The sequence below is a fragment of the Camelus ferus genome, chromosome 5 (assembly GCF_009834535.1).
Source record: "Camelus ferus isolate YT-003-E chromosome 5, BCGSAC_Cfer_1.0, whole genome shotgun sequence".
NCBI lineage: Eukaryota > Metazoa > Chordata > Mammalia > Artiodactyla > Camelidae > Camelus > Camelus ferus.
Genome location: NC_045700.1, coordinates 69,343,681 through 69,368,934, shown reverse-complemented (window position 1 = coordinate 69,368,934; position 25,254 = coordinate 69,343,681). Strand labels below are relative to the sequence as shown.

Genomic DNA, 25,254 nt, shown 5'->3' with positions numbered 1-25,254 from the left:
GATTAATGTTTGAAAATACACTGAAATGTTTTTATGTCAGAATTATATTAGTAAAAAATATGGGTGTATTTAGACTTTAAAGAATAATTTAACCAAAATATATAGGCAAGAATAAAACAAAATGAAAACATCCAGCTTGTAGTTGCTATGAAACAGTGTGTGGCTTTCAGAGTAACAGGCTTCTTATCAGTTGAATAATAGTAATTCTTTATTCATGAGGTCTTTTTATTTTCATGGAAACACTGAGGTCATTTTAATTTTTAATTACACTGGAGTTTACAGTTCCATAGGTACTCTGTAGTGGTAAGCAAAGAAACTAGAGCTTTACCTATTTCTACTTTAAAAAATATAAAGGAGGAAACGATGTTTTAAAATGGAGATGTTTATAACCTTTAGCTGTATATTGATTATTTCTAATTTCACTTGAACCTGCCCTGCAATTTTATATCCAATTAATTCTTCTATTTTTGTCTACACCTTTTAACAAAAATCGAAATGTTTTAAGAACGTTTAGGTGCTCCGGGTTGACTCCTACCTTCTTAAAAAATGTTTACGTGTACTAATCTCACGTGTCTGCCTCTTCTCTTTAAGCAACTCCCTCCTCCTCGCCAAAAAGGTTATGTGTATCTAGTAAATACAGCCGTTTTCCTTTTGTTTCTTTTCTTGAAAGAGCAAAACCCTTCGGAAACCTTTAGTAGTGGTAAAATAAGCCCTTGTACGTGACATTCGGTGGAGGCCAAAGTATGAGACACAAACACGATTAAGGAAAAGGATTTTTTGGGAGGTGTGGGAGCAAGGGTCTGTTCTTACTATACACTCCCAGGACCTATCCCCATTTTGCAAACAGAAATCGCAGCGAAATACCCCGTAGTTACCACCGTAGGGACCCCTGCCCTCAAATGACTCCCGGAAATGACGCCACCAGCCGAACGCTCGGTCTGCGAGTCCCCAGCAGCCGCGGGGGGTGGACGTAAGCACGTCGGCCCTCCTACACGTCCAGCTCGGGGAAGACTGGAGCGCCCCGCAGGGCACCACCACCAGGTCTTCAGGATCCCCGTCGACTGCGACTGCGCAGGTATGTTGGGGCGAGGCTTCCCGTTATCCCGCCCCTTCCCTGCCTTCGCGACCAATGAACAGCCAGTGCCTCGGGGAGGGTAAATCCTTAGAGGCCGGAATTATTAGCCGAGAGGACAGCCCCGCCCCTGGCTCCTCCCAGCCCTCGCGCCCAGCCTCCTGCCGCCGCCGCCCCGCCGCCGCCGCCCCGCCTCCACCTCCCGCCCGTCTCCCTAGCTGCGGGGTGACACGGGGCCTTGGCTTGGGAAGGGAGAGACGGGAGCAAGTTAGACGTCGGGCTGGAGGCGGCGGCTGCGGCGACGCGATCCCGCAATGTGAGCGCGGTGAGGGGGAAGCGGGTCGTAGGGAAGAGCGGGCCGCGTCGCAGAAATGGGAGGGCCCCGAGTGCTCGGTGGTGAACGCGCCGTAGAGTGAGGGGCGCCCGTGAGGGGCCAGGTTGGCCCGGGCGTGCCCCGGCGCGGTCCAGAGGGCGTGAATAGCTAGTCCGGGAACGCCAAGCTCTTGTCGCCCCCTTTCCAGAGCTTCTCTCGGCAGTTTGGCGCACCTTAAGTTTGCCACCCTTTCGGTTGTCTAGGATGGGAGGAGGAAATTTAAAGGTCCCCGAAAAACACTTGGAGGCTTTCCCGGGGTGTTTTCCTTGCCGGTGCGTGTATGCTCCTTTCTTCTTACTGGATGGAGAGGTAGAGGGGCCGGTGGGCAGGTCGTCTTTCACTCTCTGAGGACTGTTCAGACAAACAAACCAGAAATTCTTCACCCTCCTCCCCACGCCCTGCCCTGCAACACGACAAACATTCCCGGCAAGTTTTAAGGAGTAGACTAGAAAATTCTAAGAGATTCTGTGTCTTTGAAATATGTCAGTAGTTACGTGTGCTTTTTCTTCATGTTTATAGAAAATATGTGCGTGGGAACGCGTTTTTGCTGCTTATTATCACCGGACATATCTTTTGTTACGAGTACTCACATTTGAGTTCTGCCCAGGAGGATTCTGACTTTTTATTGATGTGAAATACTGTATTAGCGGTAACACAAGTTTTTGTGAAATTTAATTAGTGTAAAAGCTTAGCCGGTTGTTTGTGGGAAGTGAAGTAGATAAATCTCTAGTTCTGATAAACATATAATTATTAATATGGCCTCTTTTTTAAGCAGACCCTTGCATATTTTTCTTTTACAGATTTATATACTTGCCTGACTATCACTGATGAAGATATGTTGGAGTAACTGCTGAAACAATTTTATTGACCAGAAGACAGTACATTTGTTTGACTTCTTTTTGTTTTCCCTACTGCTTTGAGCTTTACTGTAACGGCTGAAAAACTTGGAAAATAAAATGAACATGCTGTGGTCTTGAACATAATTTTTTTTTTTTGAGGAAAAATTAAAGTGCCAGAGTGAAAGCCAGAATGGCATCCAGAGAGAGACTCTTTGAACTTTGGATGCTTTATTGTGCAAAGGTAACTGCTTTCCTTTTTATTTTTAAGTTTTAAAATACTTTGTTATAAAATTTTGTGACTGGCCTTATTAGCACTTTATTTAGTTGGTAATAGCATATTCATTCATCGTGATGACCCTAAATTTAAAAACACAGGATTTTCTTTTTTCCACTTTTCCGGGTTTGGACACAAACACAATATTGGCATACTAATAGGGTGTGGTTTTAATTTGATATTTGTCTTCAGTGATCCTAAAATTACATAAGTAAAGTTATGACCTTAAGAGATAAGTAAGATCTTTGTATTTTTGTTTGTTCTTTATTTTCTCCCACAATTAGAGACAGGTGTTTTTATGAGAAGAACATTAAGCATTTTTCTCATAATTGACCTTTTAAATTGTGTTAAAAAGGTTATTGATTATATGAAAAGGTTTTTGATTTGAGGTGGTTACTGTAAGCTTGCCATGATGTTAGTACATTGTGTCATTTGATCCTCACAACAATCCTGTGAGATGGGTATTGTAATTATCCTTTTTTACTGTTGAGAAAAACTGATGCAGAGTTTAAAGGGACTAGTGAGAAGCAGAACTGAGCCAGGAACTTGGTACTGCCTGATTGAAGTCCATGCTCTTTTCCATTATGACTCATTGTTTTTACTTTTGTCATTCAAAAATAACTTTCTCTTCGTATTTATGTGAATTTTTACACGTTAGCTTTAATTTTAGGTTCTTGAAGGAGAAGAGTACTATTTAAAAACATGTTTTTCGAGTAAGAAGCTACGTTATTGCTTTGGAAATACTGGCAAGGGTCAAAGGAACATCTCTAATTTACTACTTAAGTTACTTTAGGTCTGTGTGAAGAACTTCTCAGGTCTGAGCTTCTATTTCTGCATTGTCTCTTCAGGCTCCCTTTTTATACTTTCACCTCTTTAAAGGACAAGTTATTCTTTAACAGATGATCTCAGTTATCTTAATATTAAATATTAGAGTTCACACTGGAATTTTCTGTGACTTCCTGGTTTGGTATTTCTTACAGTTACTGAAGGGCATATACTTTGAAATGTTTAATACGGATTTTTAAAATAGGTTTTAGTCTTGTGTAATTTAGTGCCAGAAATGTCTTTTTAAAAATAGACCACTCTTCCAATAAAAAAGGAATCCATTTCACCACTTTTGAAAAGTCATTAACACGTCAGCTAAAAATTAAAATGCATTTTAGTATATGCGTGCTTAGTTTGAAAATGATTTCTTTAAAAATCCATGAAACTGAGTAGATTTTATAGTTTCAGAAGACAAAAGGTAAATGGGGTTACACTGTCTTATTAATTAGTTAGTTGTTTCTAGGTCGAGTTCATGTTTTATTTAAGTGCCACTGTGCTTATTGAAAAGATAATGTAGTTTGTTGACATACACAGAAATTTTGTTTGTAGTGACTTACATAAATATGAATCCTTATTCTTTTATGAGAATGTCTGTGTAAATAATGAAGGCCCTTCACGGTCAAATTTTGAAGCCTGTTCTTGGACGGGAAGATAAATCCCATTTTTATGTTTAAGATTTAAATCACTTGTGCATTTAATAAGATTAAAATGTTTTTTCAACTGTTTTCAAAAAATCATTTAAAAATAATGATTTTATGTTTCACCAGTTCGTATAAGTAAGCTTCTTGTGAGCTAGAAAAAACTCTTTTCTTCAAACACCTTGAATTCAAATAGCTTCCAAATACGCACCATAGGTTTAACACTTGGGCTCCCTAGTGCCAATGATTACCAAATACTCAGTTCTCCATGGTACCCTCTAGCCTTATTGCTCTCACTCTAGCCTATAGCCCTTCAAACAACCTGGCTTTTTTTTTTTTTTTTTTTGTCTGACCTGGCTAACTTTTAAGACTTATTTTTACACCTTTCATGGCCTTTCAGACTACTTCAGGACTGCTCAGATCTTCTTTTATCTGGGCTTGTAGTTGTGGAGTCTAGTTTTGGCTCTGCTGCTCTTTTGTAACCTTGAACAAGACTTACCTCTTTGAGTCTCCGTTTTCCCATTTGTCTAGTAGTAGTGTTAAATTTATACCTGTGTGTATGTGTTTGTGTACAAGGAGAAATCTTGTTTAACTCCCCATAAAAATCCTCATTTGTTTTGACCTCTGAGGGACATGGAGTTTCTTTGTCCTTACTCTGTGGATTACTATATAGAATTTTTTAGTTTATCTTTCTTTTTTAAGCTTTTATTATGAAAGATTTCAAACAGCACAAATAAAGAAGATACTGTCGTGAACCCTTTTGTGTCTGTTACCATGGTTCAGTAACTATCAATTCATATTCTGTGATATTTCATCTATAACCCTCCACAACCCCTCCCTCTACCCCTGATTATTTTAAAGCAAAAATCCCAGACAACATATCTTATGCATAAATGTTTAAAAATGCATCTATAAAATATGAACACCTTTTAAAAACATAATCACAGTATAATTCTTTAAGTCATTAAACGTCTGATTGGTGTTCAGACTTTCCTGGTAGCTTCATAAATGTTCTTATTTTCCTACTGTTTGTTTGCCACAGTATTTAAACAAAATATACACATTGTATTTTGCTGAAAATTAGTCTTTTAAGTCTTAATCTATGGGTTCCCCCTCACCACACTTTTTATTGTTTCTATTTATTTGTTGAAGAAACCAGGTTTTGACCTTAGAATTTTCTTAGTCTGAGTTTGCTGGTTAAATTCCCTTGATTTTTAATTAATTGTTATTTCTGCTGGTGTTTGCAGACTGGTAGATCTAGAGGCTTAATTAATTCACATGCTATTTGGTGGTGGGGAGGCTAGAATCATGAGTGTCTTGGAACTCGGTGACTTTTGCCTTTATGCATTAATTACTTCATTAGGAGTTTGCAAAACTGATTCCAGTGTTACTTTTTTTTTTTTATTAGTAGACATATATAGAGAAATGTTCCCGTATCAGTTATTTGATGACAGTTCCTTAAAGGGAAGGCAGGTAGAATAAATGTTTGATTCTTTAGCTTTGTTTTCGGAATAATGTTTTGATTACTAGCATCCTCCCAAGGCGACTATTTTTCTTGAGTATCAAGTTCATCTTTAATGATTAAATTTAAACATTGTTTGCTATTTTGCTGCCCTAGTTGGTATGCTATTCATATCAAACATTGTACACATACCTGATTAAAGAAGATGACTTTGAAGATTTATGAAGATCTGCTTCAGGGCAGTATGTATGGTTAAGATATCCTCCGTTTTTGCCCCAGTGCTAACCTTGGCACAGGTGTTCCACAGTGTATAAGCAATAGATGAGTTTTAAGTTACCATCATAATGTTTCTGTGTAATGTGATGTTTTAAAGGTTGCCGTTGAACATTATGAAAGTTCAACAAGTGTTTAAATTATTTATTTATTTTATTTATTGTTTAAATAAGTGTTTAAATTATTTCTGACTGTATCAGAATTAACCCTTGGGTAATACTGCTTGGTCAGAGGAATACTAAGGAGTTAATAAATATGTCTTTTTCCCATTAGTCTGGGTTTAGTTGCAAGCCTAAATACTAGTGATTAAAGTTTTTTAAGTAGAATTAAAATAAATCACTGGTTCCAGTGCTTACCAGATGGGTTCCCACATAGTAAACTCGGTATTTCGAGAGAATTTGGGTAAAAAACTTTGCAGTTTGTTTTCTTAACCAAACTGTTCAGATCTCACTTTGCACTTTCTCTTTCTAGGAATAGGATTTATTTGCATTGTTAAAAACGTGCATCTTCCTGATAGATTATTTGTTAACCTCATGTAGTTATTACATAGTACAGGCAGAATGATTTCTGATTACCCAACATTCCTGCTTTATACAGATTCTTTCACAATGCGTAAGACTACTAATTCAAGTTATGTAGTCAGAACTTTTCTTGCCTTCCGAATGGTCATCCCCACCCAGGGTCAAGGATTTCATCAACAGTGCATTTCATATAGCTCTTATAAGTTAAACGTTAATTTGAAAACAGGTTTAATCATGTACCTGGATTTTAGTTCTGTAGTTAACTACTACTTGTCTAAACATATTTTTCTAAAGTGTAGAAGGCAACTTGATTTATTTTTTAATATCTAAAGATTTTAGTTGATATTATCAGTGTTAGGCACCACGTTAGTCCTTGTATCTTTTGACATTATTTCTTAATGTGCTTGTGGTAAGAGAGATGGCACTAAGTGGGGAGGGCATAGCTCAGTGGTAGAGTACATGCTTAGCATTCACGAGGTCCTGGATTGAATCGCCAGTACCACTATTAAAAATAAATAAATAAACCTAATTACCACCCCCCCCCCAAAATTAAGAGCGATGTTGTTAAGAATAATTTGGGTTTCTACATCATTATACAACTTTTTGGATTTCATACGTTACATAGAACAGACATATTTGTATCACTGTCTCAAATGCTTCCCTTAGGTAAGCATAAGGATATATTTCTGAAGTTCAACATTTAGCCTTTTGATTGTGCTGTAGTTGGTCACCAGAATATGCAGAAGAGAAACTGAGCTTTTCTAATAAGTCTTTGATTAAATCAAGTTGTTTTTGTTCTGTCTAGTGGAAAGTATCAAATGCATTAACTCAGTGAAAAGATACAAAGTGACTGAAAAACACGACATTTTGAAATGTGGCAGTGTGGTTTGAAATTCATGGTTCATTTTTGTCACTAGATTTTTGTTTTTGTTTTTGTTTGAGATTCAATTTACAATGAAAAATTTTGTGAAACTTCAGAATTAGAGCCAAGATATAGTCCCAGTTCTGCTTCTGATCTTAAGAGCCTAATTTCTTTAAATTTCAGGTTTTTCGTCTGCCAACTGGAAAAAATTACTATTTTGTAATATCTTTCACAGTTGTTGAGAACAAAATGAATTGACTGTATTTAAATGCACCATAAGGATCAAAAATATAAAAATGTAATCTTTATTAGTATTTGAAAAATACATATATGAACATGACAGTGTGTGTATCAAGATTACTTCCATATTGTCTTTGTATTGTATAGTAGAGGGAAATACTCTTTTGTCTTTATACCAATGGTGATGAAGCTGTGATCATGAATGTCTTAATTTTTAATCTGTATTTATTTTTGTTTTCAAGCCTAGTGCTTAATTATCCCAATAATGATTTGAGATTTTTTTTTAACTCTAAACCAAGTTTGTTTTGGATCTTGGTGATGCTCCATTTCCTGCTGTTGCCCTTTGTCCTGCTAAATCTGGAATATGACTGAAATAGATAGTTTTGCAGTGAGCTCAGAGTAAACTTCCTTTTCTGAATAAAAGTTTTTCTTCATAAGGAAAATAGAATTTAGAGGTGTTTTATTTGGATAAAAACACAGGTACCTTTTTTTATATATTAATTTGGAAAAAATGGATGAAGAATACTCTTCTAATGAGGAAATTGTAATTTATTTATACAATTTTGGTTATAAACCTAAGTGAAGCTTTTAGCAAGATATACCAATATACATCAACCCTTATAATTTAACCCATTTTTCATAAGTCTCTGGAATGTGGAAAGTGTAGAAATAGCTCTTAATTTTTTCTGACCTAGTAATGACTTTGTATATTAAGAAACTAATGTTTGACTCTTAGACAAAACAAAATCATCATCTCAGTAGTACATGTTCATTTTAAGAAGTTAGACGTGGAAGAAAGCAACAAATAAATATTTTATGTTAATAGACATAAGAGTTGCCCTTAGGAAAGGAATATTACCTTTGTGATTTGACTTGTGGAGCTTTTGCACTACTCTAAAAAGTTGTTAAGGTGCAAGAAAATTTCTATTTTCTTTCCTTTCGAATATCAATATTTAAATTTCCTTGGTAGAAGGCTGAATTGAAAGACCTTAAATGTGTAGATGTGAAGCAAGAGGGAAAAGGAAGAGCCTAAAATAATTTTCAGGGATTTTTGTTTGTTTGTTTTGAAAACTAGTACTTGGATCATTCCATTCACCAAGTTAACAAATTCAGGTTCACTAGGTTTTCAGGTAAACATGTGAGTTAACAGTGCCTGGGGGACATCTAGGAAGAGAAACACCCCACAAAATTGAGTCCAGAAGGCAGTCTATGCTGGAAATAAGAGTTGAGAGTCATTTTTCTGGTAATTACTGAAGAGTTATAGGAGAGTAAAAAGAGAAGAGGAGTCAGTGAGTCCTGGAAAACATTATCATTAAGGAGAGGATAGAGGAAGAAGAGTTTCTTAGGAGTTTGGGAGGAGAACCAGGAGTGAGTGGTTGCCTCAGAAAGTAGAGGGATGTTATAAAGAAGGGAGTGAGTAGTCAGTGGTGTCAGGTTCAGCATAGCATTGAAGAATAGTATTATGGAGCACTATTGGATTTCACAGTTAACAGATTGTTAGTAGCTTTAGCAAAGTTGTTCTAAAAAGATTGGGGGGGGGAAAGATGTTAAAAATACCAGTCCCCATTTTACTAATTTTTAAATTAAATTCAGCAGACTTAAAATTACTGAGAAACATCTATAAAGTTTTTAAATGTTTATTCTTGATTTTTATACTTTTCTGGTCAAGGACCTTTCAGACTTATTCTTAACTGTATCTAAAGATTATCAACATTTTCTTCTAATGTGTGTCTTGTGACTTAGATTCAGACTGGTAAAATGATCTACTCTCGGGTTGAACCAAAGCATGAATTGATCCATGCATTTCACACAGAAGTCATTCAAGCATTTCAAAACAGTTTGCCTCTGTTTAAACAAAAAAAAAAGCAGTTTTATTTGGTGTATTTAACTACTACATAATCTTGACTGAGAATAAACATTAGAATAGTAGGAAAGATAAGTACTGTTTCATATTGTGCAGGCAATGACTAAGAAGTCACAAGGGCAATATTTCTGAGAGCAATTGTAAGATGCGTTTTGATTTCAAAGATGCCAAAATGTAAAACATTACATGTCTTAGAGAAATATGATACAAAAAATGACCTAATAATTTTAAAGAAGAATGTCTAGGAATAGGAAAAAAAAATAATGATAATTAAAAACCAATAAATAGAATATGAGTTTAGATAGCTGAAGAGAATTAGAGAGTTGGAAGGAAGAATACAAGAATTCTTTTAGAATATATCCTGTGAAGTCAAAGAGTTGGAAAATGGAAGAAAATGAAGGATAGTATGAAAAGATTTAGCACATTTAATTGGACTCTGAAAAGGAGAGTAAAGAAAACATGAAACAAATGTAATATTTGAAAAGATTACAGATGAGAGCTTCCAGGATTGATCAAAGTCAGTTGAATCTCAAGGAGAATGAATAAAACAAATTCCCTACCAAGGTACATCATAGTGGAACTGTAGTGGTTTTGCAGAAAACCAAAGAGAAAGAGAAAAGTCTTAAACGCTGCCAGAGGTAAAAAGAGTATCTTCAGAGGGATTATACATTAATAGCTGATTTTTCAGTAATAATGATGGGGAAAGGGTAATGGATTGACATCATTAAAGAAAAGACTTACTAATAAAGAATTTCCAACCAAGTGACTTTTTTTCAAAGAGGAATGTGAAATAAAGCCATTTTCAGTAAGACAAAAACAGTTCAATTCATCAAGAAAATACAACAATTTAAAATTTGTGTGTGCCTCATAACATAGTTTCAAAATAAAGCAAGCATTGACAGAACTGCTGAGAAATGAACATATGACAATCATTGTAGGTTTTTTTTCAATTTATCATATTTTAGTAGTTGTTTAAAATACAATTTTCTCAGGAACTGACAGAATGAACAGACCCCCCCTCAAAAAAAATCAGTAAAGATATAGAAGAATTAAACATAGGATTGACAAATTTGAAAAGGATTTATATAGAACATTAAATCCAACACACAGTTCTTTCAAGCATACATATTTACAAAAATGATGATATGACAGACAAAGTAAGTTTCAGCTAATTCCAAATGATTGAAATAATAGAGTATGTTTTCTGATAAAAATATAGTTAAGAGATATAACTAAGGAAGAAATAGCAAAAAGATTTTTAAAAAAATGTTTGGAAGCCATGTAGTACAGTTTAAAATAAACCTTTGATTAAAGAACAAGTAATAAAGGAAAATTAGAATCTTTTTGGAACTAAATGTTAAAACTACTGCATTTTATTATATTTTTTAAATTGAAGTGTAGTCGATTTGCAGTGTTAATTTCTGGCATACAGCATAGTGATTCATTTATACATATATGTATTTCTTCTCATATTCTTTTTCATATAGGCCACTACAAGGTATTGAGTATAATTCCCTGTGCTATACAGTAGGACCTTGTTTATCTTTTTTATATTATAGTAGTTAGTATCTGCAAATCCCAAATTCCCAATTTATCCCTTCCCAACCCCTCTCTCCCCTGGTAACCATGAGTTTGTTTTCTATGTGAATCTATCTCCATTTTGTAAATAAGTTCATTGATGTCTTTTTTTTTTTTTTTTTGAGTCCACGTATATAAGTGATATTATATGGTATTTTTCTCTTTTTGGCTTACTTCACTTGGTTGCTGCAAATGGTGTTTTTCTTTTATGGCTGAGTTGTATTCCATTGTATATATATACCACAACTTCTTTATCCAGTCTTATGCTGATGGACATTTAGGTTGCTTCCATGTCTTCGCTATTATAAATAGTGCTGCTTTGAACATTGGGGTGCACGTATCTTTTCAAATTAGAGTTCCCTCTGGATATATGCCTAGGAGTGGAATTGCTGTATCATATGGTAAGTCTATTTTTAGTTTTTTGAGGAATCTCCTTACTGTTTTCCATAATGGCTGCACCAAACTACATTCCCGCCAACAATGTAGGAAGGTTCCCTTTTCTCCACACTCTCTTCAGCATTTATCATTTATAGACTTTTTAATGATGGCCATTCTGTCTGGTGTGAGGTGATACCTTGTAGTTTTCTCAGGTTATGTGGAATGTGGCTGTTTTGTGTTAAAACCTTTATGGCCGTGAGTTTACTGATCCTAAGTTCCTCTTTTCCTTTTTTTGCTCACTAAGCTCCATTTTATTCCCCCTCAGTTCAAAGACAGTGTAACATAGTGGAAAGAGCCCAAGTGGATTCATAGATCTTCGTATTTTAATCCCAGCACCATCGGTTACGAGCTGTGTGACTATGGAGAAGTTATATATCCTTAGAACTTTGCTTTTCTAACCCATAAAATGGGGAAAATGAAACCTTCTCTAGATAGTTGTAAGGAGTAAATGAGATGATGTATATTTTTTAAATGCCTGCTCTAGTACTTAGCACGTGGCAGAATCTCAAACTGTACTTCTTACTAAATGAAACATTTCCAAATTTAAATACCATTTCTTTCCTTGTTGTTAGTTTCACAGCTTCCTAGGAGAACTCTGTACTTACCAGACACTTGGTAGCCCTGACTTTCAGATTCTGAACCAGATACTGTAGAGTTTGTAAATAAACTATGAGGAGAAATGCCTTAATTCTTAATTGCATTAGGAGACAGTTTTGTTTCTAACTTTACAGGGAGTTAATCTTGAGCTTTGTTAAAAAGGAACCATTGTAAGGAAAACTCCAGCTACTTGTATTTCTGGAGTGTTACCCTGAATGAATGAATGAATGAATGATGTGCTAGTTGGAAATAAAAAAAGCAACTAATGAAACCCATGAGAAAATTTCTCACAAGAGGTAGTTCTTTTTCTGAAATATTTCCATCTTATTTCTCAGTGATGATGTGGATAATAACAATTTATGATCTCATTTTGGAACAGTATATTAATAGAAAAAACAAATATACAAAAGGTCAGCAGTCTGCATATTCTGGGAACATTCTTTTAGGAATTCTGATTTGTAGTGTAATGCTTTTATTTTAGGGAAATAAATTACTTGAGTTCCCTTTATCCAAGAGCAGTGCCTAACCAATGATATTTAATGACTAAGTGAGATTCCTGGGCATCGTACTGAAATTGAGTAAAAAAGTGTTAAGGAGGTGAAGGAAACAAATCTGAGCATCATTTTTAATGATGCAGTTTATATTTAAAAAGACATTTCTGAGGAATCACAGTTTTTTAAAATCAGCTTTCAGATGTAATTTACAGACCAGAAAATTGCACAGATTTTAAGTGTCCAATCTGATGAGTTTTGATACAAGCAAACATTTGTGTAACTACTACCCTAATAAAACAAATAGAAATTTTCTATCACCTAGATAAGTTTCCTTTGTGCCCCTTTGTAGTCAGTCCTCCGAAAGATAGCCAATGATCTAATTTCTGTCACCAGAGCCTGCTCTAGAGCTTCGTATAAATGAAATCATACAGCGTATACGCTTTAGTGCCTGGCATCTTTTGCTCAGCATGTTTTTGAAGTTTCTGTTCATTGTCGTATCAGTAGTTCATTCATTGTCTTTATGGAATAGCATTCCATTGTTGAATATACCACAGTTTACCAGTTTATCATTTAGCCTGTTCATAGAATTTTGGTTTGTTTCCAACCTTTGGCTATTAAAAATAAATCTTCTATGAACAAACTTTTGTACAAGTATATTTGTGAATATATGTTTTCACTTCTCTTGAGAGAAATAATTGGGCATGTGTTAAATTTATGTTTAACTTTAAAAGAAACTGCCAAAGTATTTTCCAAGTGATTATACCATTTAATACTCCCACCAGAAATGTGAGTTCCAGTTACTCCACATCTTTACCAGCACTTGGTATGGACAGTCTTAAATTTTAGCCATTCTAGTGGGTGTGTAATGGTATTTCATTTCATTTTAACTTGTGTTTTCCTGGGTAGCTAATGATATTGAGAATGCTTTTGCATGTTTCTTGGCCATTCATTCTTGACCTTTTTTTGTGAAACGTCTGAGCTTTTTGCACATTTTTAAATTGAGTTGTTATCCCTTTTACATTGATCCATAGGAGTTCTTTATATATTCTTGATACAGTCTGTGTTGTCAGATATATTTTCAGCTGGTATGTGGCTTGCCTTTTCATTTTCTTAATGATGTCTTTGGATGAATAGAAGTTTTTAATTTTGATTAAGACCAATTGCTATTTTTTTCTTTTGGTTTGTGATTTTTGTATCCTAAGAAATCTTTGTCTGCCCCAAGTTTGCAAGGGTATTCGCCTATATTTTCTTTTAGAAGATTTTTAAGTTTTTATGTTTAGATTAATGATCCATCTCCAATTTTATTCTATTATGCATTTTGTATTTTTCATTAATTCATTGGGCGGGTATTTACTGAGCACCTGATCAGTGCCAGGAACTGTTTTAGGTACTTGGTGCCCATTAGTAAACAAAAATAAGTCTCTTGAGGTGGGCCCTTAGATAGGCCCTGCAGTTGTGAAGCCTACAATCTAGGGGAAGTGACAGACAATAATTTAGTAAATAAGTGAATTATAGAGTATGTTAGAAGGTGAAGGAGCAAGATGAGGTGTGACAACAGAATAGAATATAAGGTAAAGGATAGTAAGAAGGTTTGCAATTTTAAGAAAGGGTGGTAAAATTTGGCTTCATTGAGAATAAGCCATTTAAAGAATGACTTGAAGAAGATGCAGGGATTAGCTGTTCAGCTATCTTGGGGGAGAGTGTTCTGGGTAGAGAAAACAGCCATTGCAAAGGCCTAAAGTCGGAGCATGTCTGGCATGTCCCAGTAATATCCAGAAAGCCAATATTGTATAGGGTGGTAGTGGATAAGGCCACAGAGATAGGGGAGAGCAGATTGTTAGAATCATAAAAGACATTGTTAAGACTATAGCTCTTGGCCATTTTGGTGATTTAATCAATTTTCCTGGATCTCCCACCTGTCCACGTTACTAAACTGTTTGATTTTCTTCTGTTAAAAAAAAAGACTGTAGTTCTTTGTGTGAGTGAATGGGTTCGCTATACTTAATACCTATCTAAAACAGCACATAAGTCTTCCTGAATATCACTAGAGATCCCATATTGTTGCTTCTTTAGCTTTATCATTTCACATCTGCTCAGTTAAAAGAATGAAAGCATTTTTTAAAAATACCTGACATATACTTAATATTACAATGGTTTTTTTTATTTCAGAAAGATCCAGATTACCTGAGGCTGTGGTTGGATAATTTTGTTTCTAGCTATGAACAATTCTTAGATGTTGACTTTGAAAAGCTGCCTACCAGGTATGTAGAAACAATTTCCTATCCTTGGGTGACTTTGTTGATTTTTGTCACAAAAACTTAACTTGGTGTCCTAGTACAAGGATGGCAGTTATATGACACATGTGATACTCCTGCATAACCCTGCTTTCATGGCAGACATTGCTGATTTATCAGAGCTGTCTTACCTGGCTTTTAGAAGCCTCTTCTTTACTTTGGTAAGGCACTGGCAACGGGGTGTCCTGCAGTTCCCTTCAATTCTGACACTACCCAGAGTTAGTGCCAGATCCCACAAGTTAACAGCAAAGTCCTCCACAAGATTCCCCTTGCAAGTCTTGGGAGCCACCCACACTTCTGACCAACCAGCTACTAATTTGTGGGTTCTCATGACTTCCTCTGGTTCAGTAATTTGCTAGAATGACTCCCAGAGCTCACTAAATGTCCTTTACTTATGATTACAGAATTATTATAAAGGACAGGGCCTGGGAGGGTCTTGGATGCAGGGCTTCCATGCTCTCTCCCTGTTGAGTCAGGGCATTTTGCTTTCCCTAAACATCAGTGTGTTCAGAGAAGGAAGCTCTTTGAGCTTTGGGTGTCCAGAGTTTTGTTGGGTCTTATTACATCATTGACTGTGTGATTGAACTCAGTCTCCAGCTCCTCTCCCATCTCAGAAAGTTGGGGGAGGTGACTCTTTCAGATGTGGCCAGCCCCTTTATTGAAACTATCCAAGAGTCCATCATGAATTACTTCATTCATTTGCATAAAATTTCTTTATTATGACAGGCATTCTAGTTGAAACTTACTTCTTTTCCTGGCTTTAGAAGAGGGCCTTAGGAAACATCTTGGAGGAGGCGAAGTTTTTTAAAACTAGATTTGAAAATCATAAAATGAGGGAAAAATTAAAAGCTTATGGAAATGTGTAAGTGGAAGTACAAATATTTTCTCCTGTACCTCTGTCTACCCCCATTTCCCCAGTCTCACAGTTCCCAGGCCCACTTCCCAGATAAAGTTCTTACTGTGTCTCAGGTTATCTTGTGGACCTACTAGTTGTTAGTTAAGTAGGAGATTATTTTGGCTGTGGTGAAAAACTGGGGAAATGAGACACTTTTAGCCACAAAAGGAACTCTAGTTATAGAGATGTGTTGAGAGGGGGAGGGGAGAAATGGGTAGTGTTGATGATGAAAAAGAGTATCTGGAGAATTAAAAATCTTCATGCAGGAAAATGTTTGCAGTTTGAGGGTGGAGATAGTCAGGATGAGTTGAATCTGGACAATCAAATGGGAGCCAGATCATGAGGTACCGTGAATGTATTGCTAATGGACTTTGATTTTTTGTTTGGAAGATAGAAGGCTCTGCTAAAGAATTTTCTGTGTAAGAGTATCAAGATCCGGCTTGTTGTTTAAAAGATGCTTTGGTAGCGTTATGGAGGTTGAATTGGAAAAGGTTGAGACTGAAGGTGAGAAGCCCAATTAAGAGATAATTGTAATAATTCAGAGAAAAAAAATCATTACAGCTTTGGACCAAGTCATTGAACTTAAGAAAGTATGTAGTTATGCTCAGAAAGCATAAGTAACTTCATTATTTAGAAATACAGATTCAGAATTCTTCCCCATTAGATTATTTGTAGCACGTTTATGAAGGTTGAAAATCAATATTAAATCTTGAACTCAAAGTAATATTACGTATCACTGATTTCTACTCATACAAGTGTATTCTTGTAGTTTGTGCTTAGAAGTGCTTTTATTTTAAAAATTTACAGCTCACTTTAAATCGTAAGCCTGAGGATCTTATGGAGTCAGGATTTTGGCCTTTGAATGCTTGGCATTTTGTAAGATGCACTTGTTATCATCCATACATTAGAATGTCTCCTTTCTTGGGAGGTCATTTCTAAAAACATTATGGAGACTTAAATTGCTGCTACATTTAAAGTAAGATGAAGAATGCCAAGAGCGTTTTTTAATTCATGATTTAGTTGGTTTATTTAAAATTATATTTTATATCTTTGTCCAAAAACTGAACCATGATTTAGATTTTGCTAGTAGAAAACTTTCAGTTTTTCAAGTGAATGTTATGTGCAAGGCATATAAAACTAGCCTAGTCACCTTAAAGACAGGAGTTTCACAGATAATCTCATTTAGAATTTCCAAGTTAAAGAATTCATAACACAAGGCAAGGATTGCTTTTACTAGATTATAAAGCCTTAAAATTTAGGACTTTTTCCTATGTTAGAGAACAGTTGATAGCTGTTTACAATAGACATTGTGTAGCCAAATGGAGGAGTGGGAAAGATTTCTGGAATTTGGGACATTTCAAAGAAATTTCAAAAGAAGCTTAGAATTTTGGGCAGTAAAGTCCTAGAGGTGGGAAAATTATTCTAGATTCTTAAATCCTCATCACATTAGGAACATGGCCCCAAATTCCAGCTTTATTTATAAAACCATGTTCTAACTAAACCCCAATTTTATAGTAAGTCACTTTAAAAATATTGCTCTTTTAGAAACTAATTTATTTTCCATCCAGTGAAATAAAAAACATGTGCAAATAGAAAATGGGACAACAGGAACTATTCCTTTAAATAGCTAGAATGGAATATTAGGAAATCTAATATTTTCTTTCTTGTTGACTTACATTTTTGGAAAAGTAAGGAGGAATAGTCTTGAAAATCAGTTATATTTAAATATTTGGTTATCTTGAAGTTTCTCTGGTTTTTCTAATCACCTCTTTTTAGCTTTTCAGAAAAAAAAAAACTAAATATAAAAATGTTTCTGATGCCATCTATAAATAAGAGAGAATGAAAGAATCCAAAGCTGCAAGTGAAATGACGCCCAGACTAAAATGAAACATGTATTTTTTGTAACATGGTTATGGAATTTGGCAGCCTTAGAGATGTGCTTTGTGATTTGCTTTTATTTTATAAAATACTTTATTAATTTATGTGGTAGGTTTGTTCAGAAAGAGGCTAATAATTTTTATCATATGTATTTATGTATGTACTGGTAACATGCTTCAGATTTTTCTGTTCACAGTGAATGAAATAGCCTTTTACTCAATGTAAAATTAGTACTAATACTTTAAGTATTATCTGAAGAAGAGGCTATTATAAAGTATAACTGTCATTTAATCATAGACACTCTTTACAGTGCTTCATTGTAATTTGGGTATTTTTTTTAATAGAGACAGGGAGATTTTAGTATACAGTGGCTTATGAAAGGATTCTTAGGCTTTAGAGATAATATATTTAAAATGCATTACATTTTTAGAGTTCTTTACATATGTCAAAGCTGAAAATGCACATTGACTTTCTGGTTTCAGAGCCCAGTGAAATAGAGCAGATAATGTTATGATTTTATGGATTAGAGAACTTCAGAGATTAAGTGAGGTGCTTCATTTACAGAGATTGAATTTAGTATGCAGGCTTCTGACTTTGAATCTAGGGGATTTTAGTGTGAGAGGCATACGTGAAGAGCCAGTTACATCTGGTATTGGCTTTTGCCCTTAAGGAATCATATAGTCTTCTTACACTGAAACCAGTTGTCACAAAATACTGATATATTACTTTGAGTCTTTTATTGATGCTCATGCTTGGGGTTCTACATTCACTTCTTTATCTTTCTCCTTTCCTTCTGCTAGTTATCTTCTCTCCCTCTTCTGATCAGATGACTCAGGGAGCCTGTAGGTAGGTAAATATTATTTATTTAGGAAAGCAGTTGACAGATATTAAACTAGTTATAGGTACTTCATTTTTATTTGCTAGTTACTATTTCTTTTAGAAGTTGTATACACACATATTGTACTTCTAAGTAGTAGATGGTGAACTAATTTATATTTTAAAATATTTTCTTTAAAAGTAGCACAATTGAAAATACTAAATACTTTTTTCCTCCCTCTTTTCAGTAAGCCTCATCTGAAGTAAGACTAACCATTCTGCTCTAATAATCTTCTAAAATGTCACTAATCATCTGGCGGTGCCTTGCAGAGAAGAAGGCACAGAATATCTGGACTAAAAGAGCTTCCTTAGGATTTGAGCTGAGAATGCAATTCATTTAAAGTGCTAAAGATTTTCTTCCTTTATTTCAACATTCCTTATTTTGTTCCCCTTATATCGTAGGGTAGATGATGTGCCTCCAGAAATATCTCTGCTTCCTGATAATATTCTGCAGGTTCTGAGGACCCAGCTTCTACAGTGTGTTCAGAAGACGGCAGATGGGTTAGAGGAAGAACAACAAGCCTTGTCAATTTTGCTGGTCAAGTTCTTCATTATTCTTTGCAGGTATTTGGTACAAATAAACCAGTCATTTCAAATCAGCCCTTGAATTCCTCTAGCTAATTTTTCACTATTGTGATTATATTTTTCAGCTCCTGAATTTCTTTCTAGTTTCTTTTTAGTTTTTTAAATCTCCTTATTGATATTTCCATTTTATTTACACATTAATTTCTTCACTTTCTCCACATCTTTGTTTAGTACTTTGAGCATTTTGAAAACAGTTATTTTGAAGTCTTTGTCTAGTAGATCCTTTTCATGGAGCTTCTGTTGATTTCTTGTTTTCTTTCGACTGTGCCACATTTCCCTATTTCATGGAGCTTCTGTTGATTTCTTGTTTTCTTTCGACTGTGGCACATTTCCCTATTTCTGATTTTTGTTTTTATTAAATAGTGGACATTTGAATCTAATAATGTGATAACTCTGAAAATCAGATTTACCCCCTTCCCTGGGGCTTGCTGCCTTTGGTTATTTTTTATTGCTTTTGTTTTTTGATTGTTGGAGAGTGTCTCTGCGCTAAAGACCAACCTGAATTGTGTAAATATTAGGTCTACTCAGATCTTTTCTGACCCTTTCCCTCAACATGTGTGGTCACTCCCTCATTTTCCCCATTTAAGCCATTGTTTTTGTATGTCCTGGTCTTTAGTATCTGGCTCCCAAAAGGGAAAAAAACAAAAGATGAACAGAAGAACGTGGATGACCCTTTGAGTCTCCTGGAAGTTACTTCACCCAAAAGGAGGTGGCTTACAATAGTGTGAGGGAGATCCTACTATCTTCTGGCCTGAGTTTTTGATTAGAAGTCTGCTAATAATTGTATTAAGGATCCCTTATATGTGATAATTTGCCTGCCTCTTTGATCAGAACCATCAGTCAGTGATTAGAGCACAGATCCCCAATATTTGGAGGAGAGGGTCATTTTTGCCCACCTTGGATCCTGTAAGCTGTTAGCAAGCTGCTCCTAGAACATGTGCACAGCTGCTTACCACACGTCTGGAGGTGAGGAATTGGTAGCTGCTAATGTGCTAATAGCTGAAATTGACCGAAATTTAGGATGTCAATCCAATTTACCTCCAGATCTTCCCCTGGAAGTTGCTAGCCTTCAACAGACTCAGAGGTTCTAGAATAGTCACATCAAACTTTTTCTGACAGTGTAACTGTTTTCTAGTTGGGGCGACAGATTCTTGGTGCTTCCCACTGGGTCATCTTCCCAGAATCCTCCACAGGGGTTTTGAATTTTACCTCTGCCTTTATTCTTTCCTTTCTCAGAGATGTCATGCCAGTCTGACTTCTTACACTAAGAAGTCTGTTTTTTTGTGGGGGGGAGGCAGGAGGAGGTAATAAGTTTTTAATTTATTTACTTATTTTTAATGGAGGTGCTAGGGATTAAACCCGGAACCTTGTGCATACTAGGCACGCACTCTGCCACTCAGCTACACCCTCTCTGCCACGAAGCCTGCTAATTCAGTTACTTTTTTCTGTTCTCTTAGCATCTACTGTATTTTAAGATATAAAATATTATTGAAGGTTAAAGTGTCTTAGAACATAATAGAGTTTTTTGTCTTAATAGAATTTGGTTTTTAATCAGCCAAGAGAAAGACTGGTGATGTTAGAGTACATGTTAGCACTTTATGTGTCATACTTCAGTCTTACTCAAAATGGAATAAAAAGGAGGGCCATATTTTAATTAAGCACCAAGCACTTGTTGTCCCACTGCTTTAAGCAAGGCATGTACTACGCCCTCTTGGAGTATGTATAGATGCTCACCCTTCTATCAAGGCTTTTTAATATACTTAAGGAGATATATGAGTCTAAATAGGGAACTGTAATTTCAGAAAGCAAGATGAAAACTATAAAACTATGCAAAATGTGTTATAATGGCAATGATATGTAGAAAAACCAAGCTAAGAATCTGCATAGGAAAATAACAACAAATCTGGAAAGAAATAATCCAAAATGTATGTAATGTTTGTATTGTAAGAATACTAGTGACTTTTTCTCTTCTATTTCTACTTTGTGATATTTTCCAGTTTTTCATGACAAATGTTAATTTGCATGTATTTCTTAAACATTCTCTGTTTATAGTAGTTAAATGGTGATTGAGGTGTGTTTTGTATTCTCAGTAAGAAAGCGATTATATAACCACATTGGTTTTAAGTTTTAATAAATGTTATTTATATTTTATTTGCCAACATGTGTTTTCAAAATCAACCTGAACACATGAGGATACATTTTTCTCACTACTCACATGTAATAAATATATGGCTTTTCTTTTTCTCACAGAAATCTATCTAATGTAGAAGAAATTGGGACTTGCTCATACATCAATCATGTCATCACCATGACAACACTCTATATTCAGCAAGTAGGTGTGAATTAATATATTCCTTTTTGTTGCTTTACTGAAAGTAACCAGTTTTTACTTTTTAAAATATAGTAAAGTTAAATGTTTTCAGAGGAAGTAATAATTGAGAATATCATTGAAATTATCATTGGGTACTTACATATCTCAGGCATCTTATACATATTATCTAAAAGTAGACAAGTGATTATTAGTACATTTTGTTATTTTAATTTAAAAGTTGAAGTGTTTTATAAATGGCTTTTTAAAATGGCACAATTTGACATTTTATGTATTTATTGTTTTTTCATCAAATAGCCCTCTTATTGAAAGCACCTTCTCTTTTGGAAAGATGTTTGGTTATTTATTTGAAACCCTTCTTAGAAAATGTTTAAAATTTGAGAGGTTATATCCAGTCTGTATGATCAAGTGACCCTCTACAAACTCAAATGCAACTTAGGCTTCTTTGAATAAAAATTATTTATTATAAGATGGTGAATGAAACATGTAGTCTTTTAATGATGTAGGTAAGTATGTTATATGGCTTAGTATTTTTAAATACATGTAATTTTATGTTTAAATTCTCAGTTAAAAAGCAAAAAAAAAGAGAAGGAATTGGCAGATCAGACATCAATAGAAGAATTTGTGATCCATGCATTGGCATTTTGTGAAAGTTTATATGACCCATATCGGAATTGGAGGCATAGAATTTCAGGGTATGTCTTTTAAATCATAATGTTCCTTTAAAACTTGAATGTTATAATATACACAGTTCTTCAAAGCAGGTCTTACTGTCTATTAAAACAATTGGTAAGATGTGTCTAGGACTCCTATCTTTATCTCTGAGATAGAGAACTACGTTGGAGGTAATGAATTAGTGATAAATGCCACTTCTAGATAACAAATTTACCCTGAGCTTTTATTCTGTAATGCTTTTGAATGCTAATAATCTTGGTAAAATCTCTGCGCACAATAGCATCAAGTAGTGTGTACATATTTTTCAAGAAATTTTCTTTTTTTAAAGCATATTTCATGATTTGAAAGTGAATTTTAACAGTATTTCATGTGTTTACTTTTAATTGTGGAACTTGTGTCAGTCAGGGTCTAGTCAGGAAAACAGAAATTGGGGTTTAAAAAGAGAGACTGTAATACAAGGAAATTGTTAAATAGATAAGAGAGAGCTCTGAAAGCAAAAGGGGGCACTAATGTCATACAGAGATAGTGACTTCAGGAAGCAGCCACTTCACTGGGCAGTGGGAACAAAGGGGAGAGATTGGAGTTATCAGAAAGTAGAAGTTCAGAGAAGAGGCCCTCAGTGGTTGGTCCAGACTTCTGAGGAAACAGCCCTTAGCCAGTGCTGGTATCACTGAGCAGCCAGGAAGGGGCTGGTTCTGGGATTGCCAAAAGTCAGCTGAAGACAAGAACCAACTATGAATGCCATAGTTAAGAACTGTTGGCTGGTAAAAAAAAAAAATACAGAATAAGGAATCATTCCCCTTTTCAGTCTTCCAGGCTCCATTTAGTGAACCCAACAGTAGGGTAGCTAGAAAAAAAGAAATACAGGGTAGCATTGCAGAATGCCTGTCCCAGCATCACAGAGCAGGTGGAATATATGATGATAGTTATGGAGCGTAGTGACAATGGCGTAATACCAGGACACAACTCAAAGAAAAGAGTTTAAAAATTCATATATCTTTCTTACCTGTGGGCAAAGAATAAGAAGAGTTGTATTATCACCACAAGCAGATCTCTTTATGTCTCCCAAATCTGCTATACTTTCAGTCTCAAGATATTTTCATTTTCAATTTTAACCTGACATACTTATAAACAATTCCTACTTCCTGCAACATTTCATTACCAAAATGTTTGAGTTTTATAGGCTTTTCAGGGTTTTTAGGGTAAAGTATATCCTTATTTGAATAGCCATCATTAGCTGATGGTCAAGAATTGGTAGCTGAGAGAACATGTTTGGAGACTACCATATGTAGACTATATGGTAATACTTTGTATGTTCTATGTAGTGATATTTTATTGAAATAACACATCCTTTAGTTAAAGCAAGAAGTATCAAATAGAAATAATAGGAATAAATACTCCAATTATTACATACAACAATCTTATCTCTTATTTATATATTTGCTTTCCTTTGTGTGTTGAAAGATGTTGTCTTTAGTCAGGGTTCTACATAAAAACAACTAGTAGGGGTGTGTGTGTGTACGCTTGTGTATGTGTGTATGTGTAAAGGAGGAGGTTTATTGGAAGAGGTTGCCTCATGTGATTATAGAGACTGGCCAGTCTAAATCTGCAATATGGACTGAAAGGCTTGCAACCCAGGAAAGCCAGTGGTGCAGTTACAGTCTGAAGGCTAGAGAGCCAGTGTTCCAGTTTCAGTCCCAGTTCAAAAGCAGTCAGGCTGGAGACCTGGAACTGATGGTACCGATGAAGTCAGAGGGTAGTCCGCTGGAGAATTCCCTCTTGCTTGGAGAGGCCAGTCTTTTTATTCTACTCAGGCTTTCAATTGATTAGATGAGGCACTTTCTGGAGGGCAGTTCCTTTACACAGAGGTTACCAACTTAAATGTTAGTCTCATCCAAAAACACCTTCCAAATTGACACATAAAATTAACCATCACATTGTTCTTATACTTTTCTTGATTGTTTATTAGTGGGAAGGTACTAATGACCTTCTGAATACTTCCTTTTTTGTTGAACTTTAATATGTCTCTTCTTCCAGTGAGAAAGTGCTTTGTGTTTGTCTTGGCAAAGGTGTCATATCAGTCAGGATAAGCTGCAGTAACAAACAAGGGGTTAGAATAACAAAGGTTTATTTCTCGTTCATGCTGTCTGTCTACCATGGTTGGCAGGGAGCCTCTACTCATCATACTCACTTAAGATCCTAAGCAGACAGAACAGTGAGCATCTAAGGTTTTGCTAATTACCATGTGAGACAGAAAAGGAAGCTCTGAAATGTCTCGCACTGGCAATTTAATGCTTGTCTGGTTGTGATGTATGACATTCCTCACTTTCATTCAGAAATCATGTCCCCAATTACCACAGTGAGACCAAGAAGTTAGTTCTACCTTGTGACTGGAAGGAGTAGACAGGAAATAGTTGGCAGACAGCACTTGCACTACTTTCCCCTCTGTCAGTATACTGTTCATGACTCTTTAAAGACTTTAAGAGGCACATAATAGTGCTCCATTTGTAGCCTTCCTACTCATATAGCACTTTGATTCTCAACTAATCAGTGTTCTCTCTGTTTTGAAGTTTATGCCAGAATTTCATAAGGAAATTTTATCTCTTCCTCTCACTATTGCTACTTCCTCATCTCCCACTTTAGACTTATTAGTAATGGCAAATCTAAGGTAATGTTTTAAGGAGGAGAGACGATATCTGATAACAAATTAAATTAAATTAAATTGGTAGTTCAAAACAAAAAGAACTTTTGGGACCCCAAAAAAGAAGAAAACACTTTTTAAAATAAGAACTTTATTTATTTATTTTAAATAGAGGTATTGGGGATTGAACCCAGGTAAAGTGTGCTTTTTATCACTGAGGTATACTCGCTGCCAAGAAGAAAACATTTAAACATTGTAACATAATGTAGAATGAGAATTCTGTGCATGTAAGATGACAACAGGAAAAAACAAAGAGTAGAGGATGAGCGGTGGCATTTCGTGAAGGTGTGCAGTATATATGCCAGGAATTATGCTGGAAGCTCTCCATGTACTATCTCTAATACGCATAGCTATTTTGCTGGTAATAGTAGCAACTGCTTCAAAGGTAAATGGTAAAACAGAGAGTCAGACTTGGTTTCCTTTGACTTTGACATTGAAAGGAAAATGAAACATAATGCAAATAAATCATGGAATTTGGAGAAATCTATAGCTGATGGAAGATCTATACAAGGGAACTATAGCAATAACTTAGACTTTATATATTAATCTGATTCTGAAGTTAAATAGGAATTTGGAATGTATATGTTTTCTTATTGTATATGCTTCTTGCTTACCAAAAGAGCAAAACAGATTAGAACAGATTTAATTAAAATTAGCATAATTCCAATTAC

At 35.2% G+C, this 25,254-nt stretch overlaps 1 protein-coding gene across 5 annotated transcripts in view; it reads left to right on the top strand.

The window, feature by feature from the left end:
* Positions 1-959: 959 nt before the first annotated feature.
* NBEAL1 (neurobeachin like 1) overlaps positions 960-25,254 on the top strand; it is a 129,312-nt gene continuing 105,017 nt past the window's right edge. Inside the window, exons 1-7 of one of the 5 annotated variants that reach the window (XM_032480044.1) lie at positions 1,158-1,388; positions 1,649-1,717; positions 2,246-2,525; positions 14,520-14,611; positions 18,696-18,857; positions 21,129-21,210; positions 21,775-21,902. In XM_032480044.1, the coding sequence (XP_032335935.1) occupies positions 2,475-2,525; positions 14,520-14,611; positions 18,696-18,857; positions 21,129-21,210; positions 21,775-21,902 (515 nt within the window). In that variant the 5' untranslated portion in view covers positions 1,158-1,388; positions 1,649-1,717; positions 2,246-2,474. Of the gene's footprint in view, positions 1,076-1,157; positions 1,389-1,648; positions 1,718-2,245; positions 2,526-14,519; positions 14,612-18,217; positions 18,264-18,695; positions 18,858-21,128; positions 21,211-21,774; positions 21,903-25,254 lie in introns of those variants that run through there. The other 4 variants (XM_032480045.1, XM_032480043.1, XM_032480042.1 and 1 more) reach the window with 4 other exon arrangements.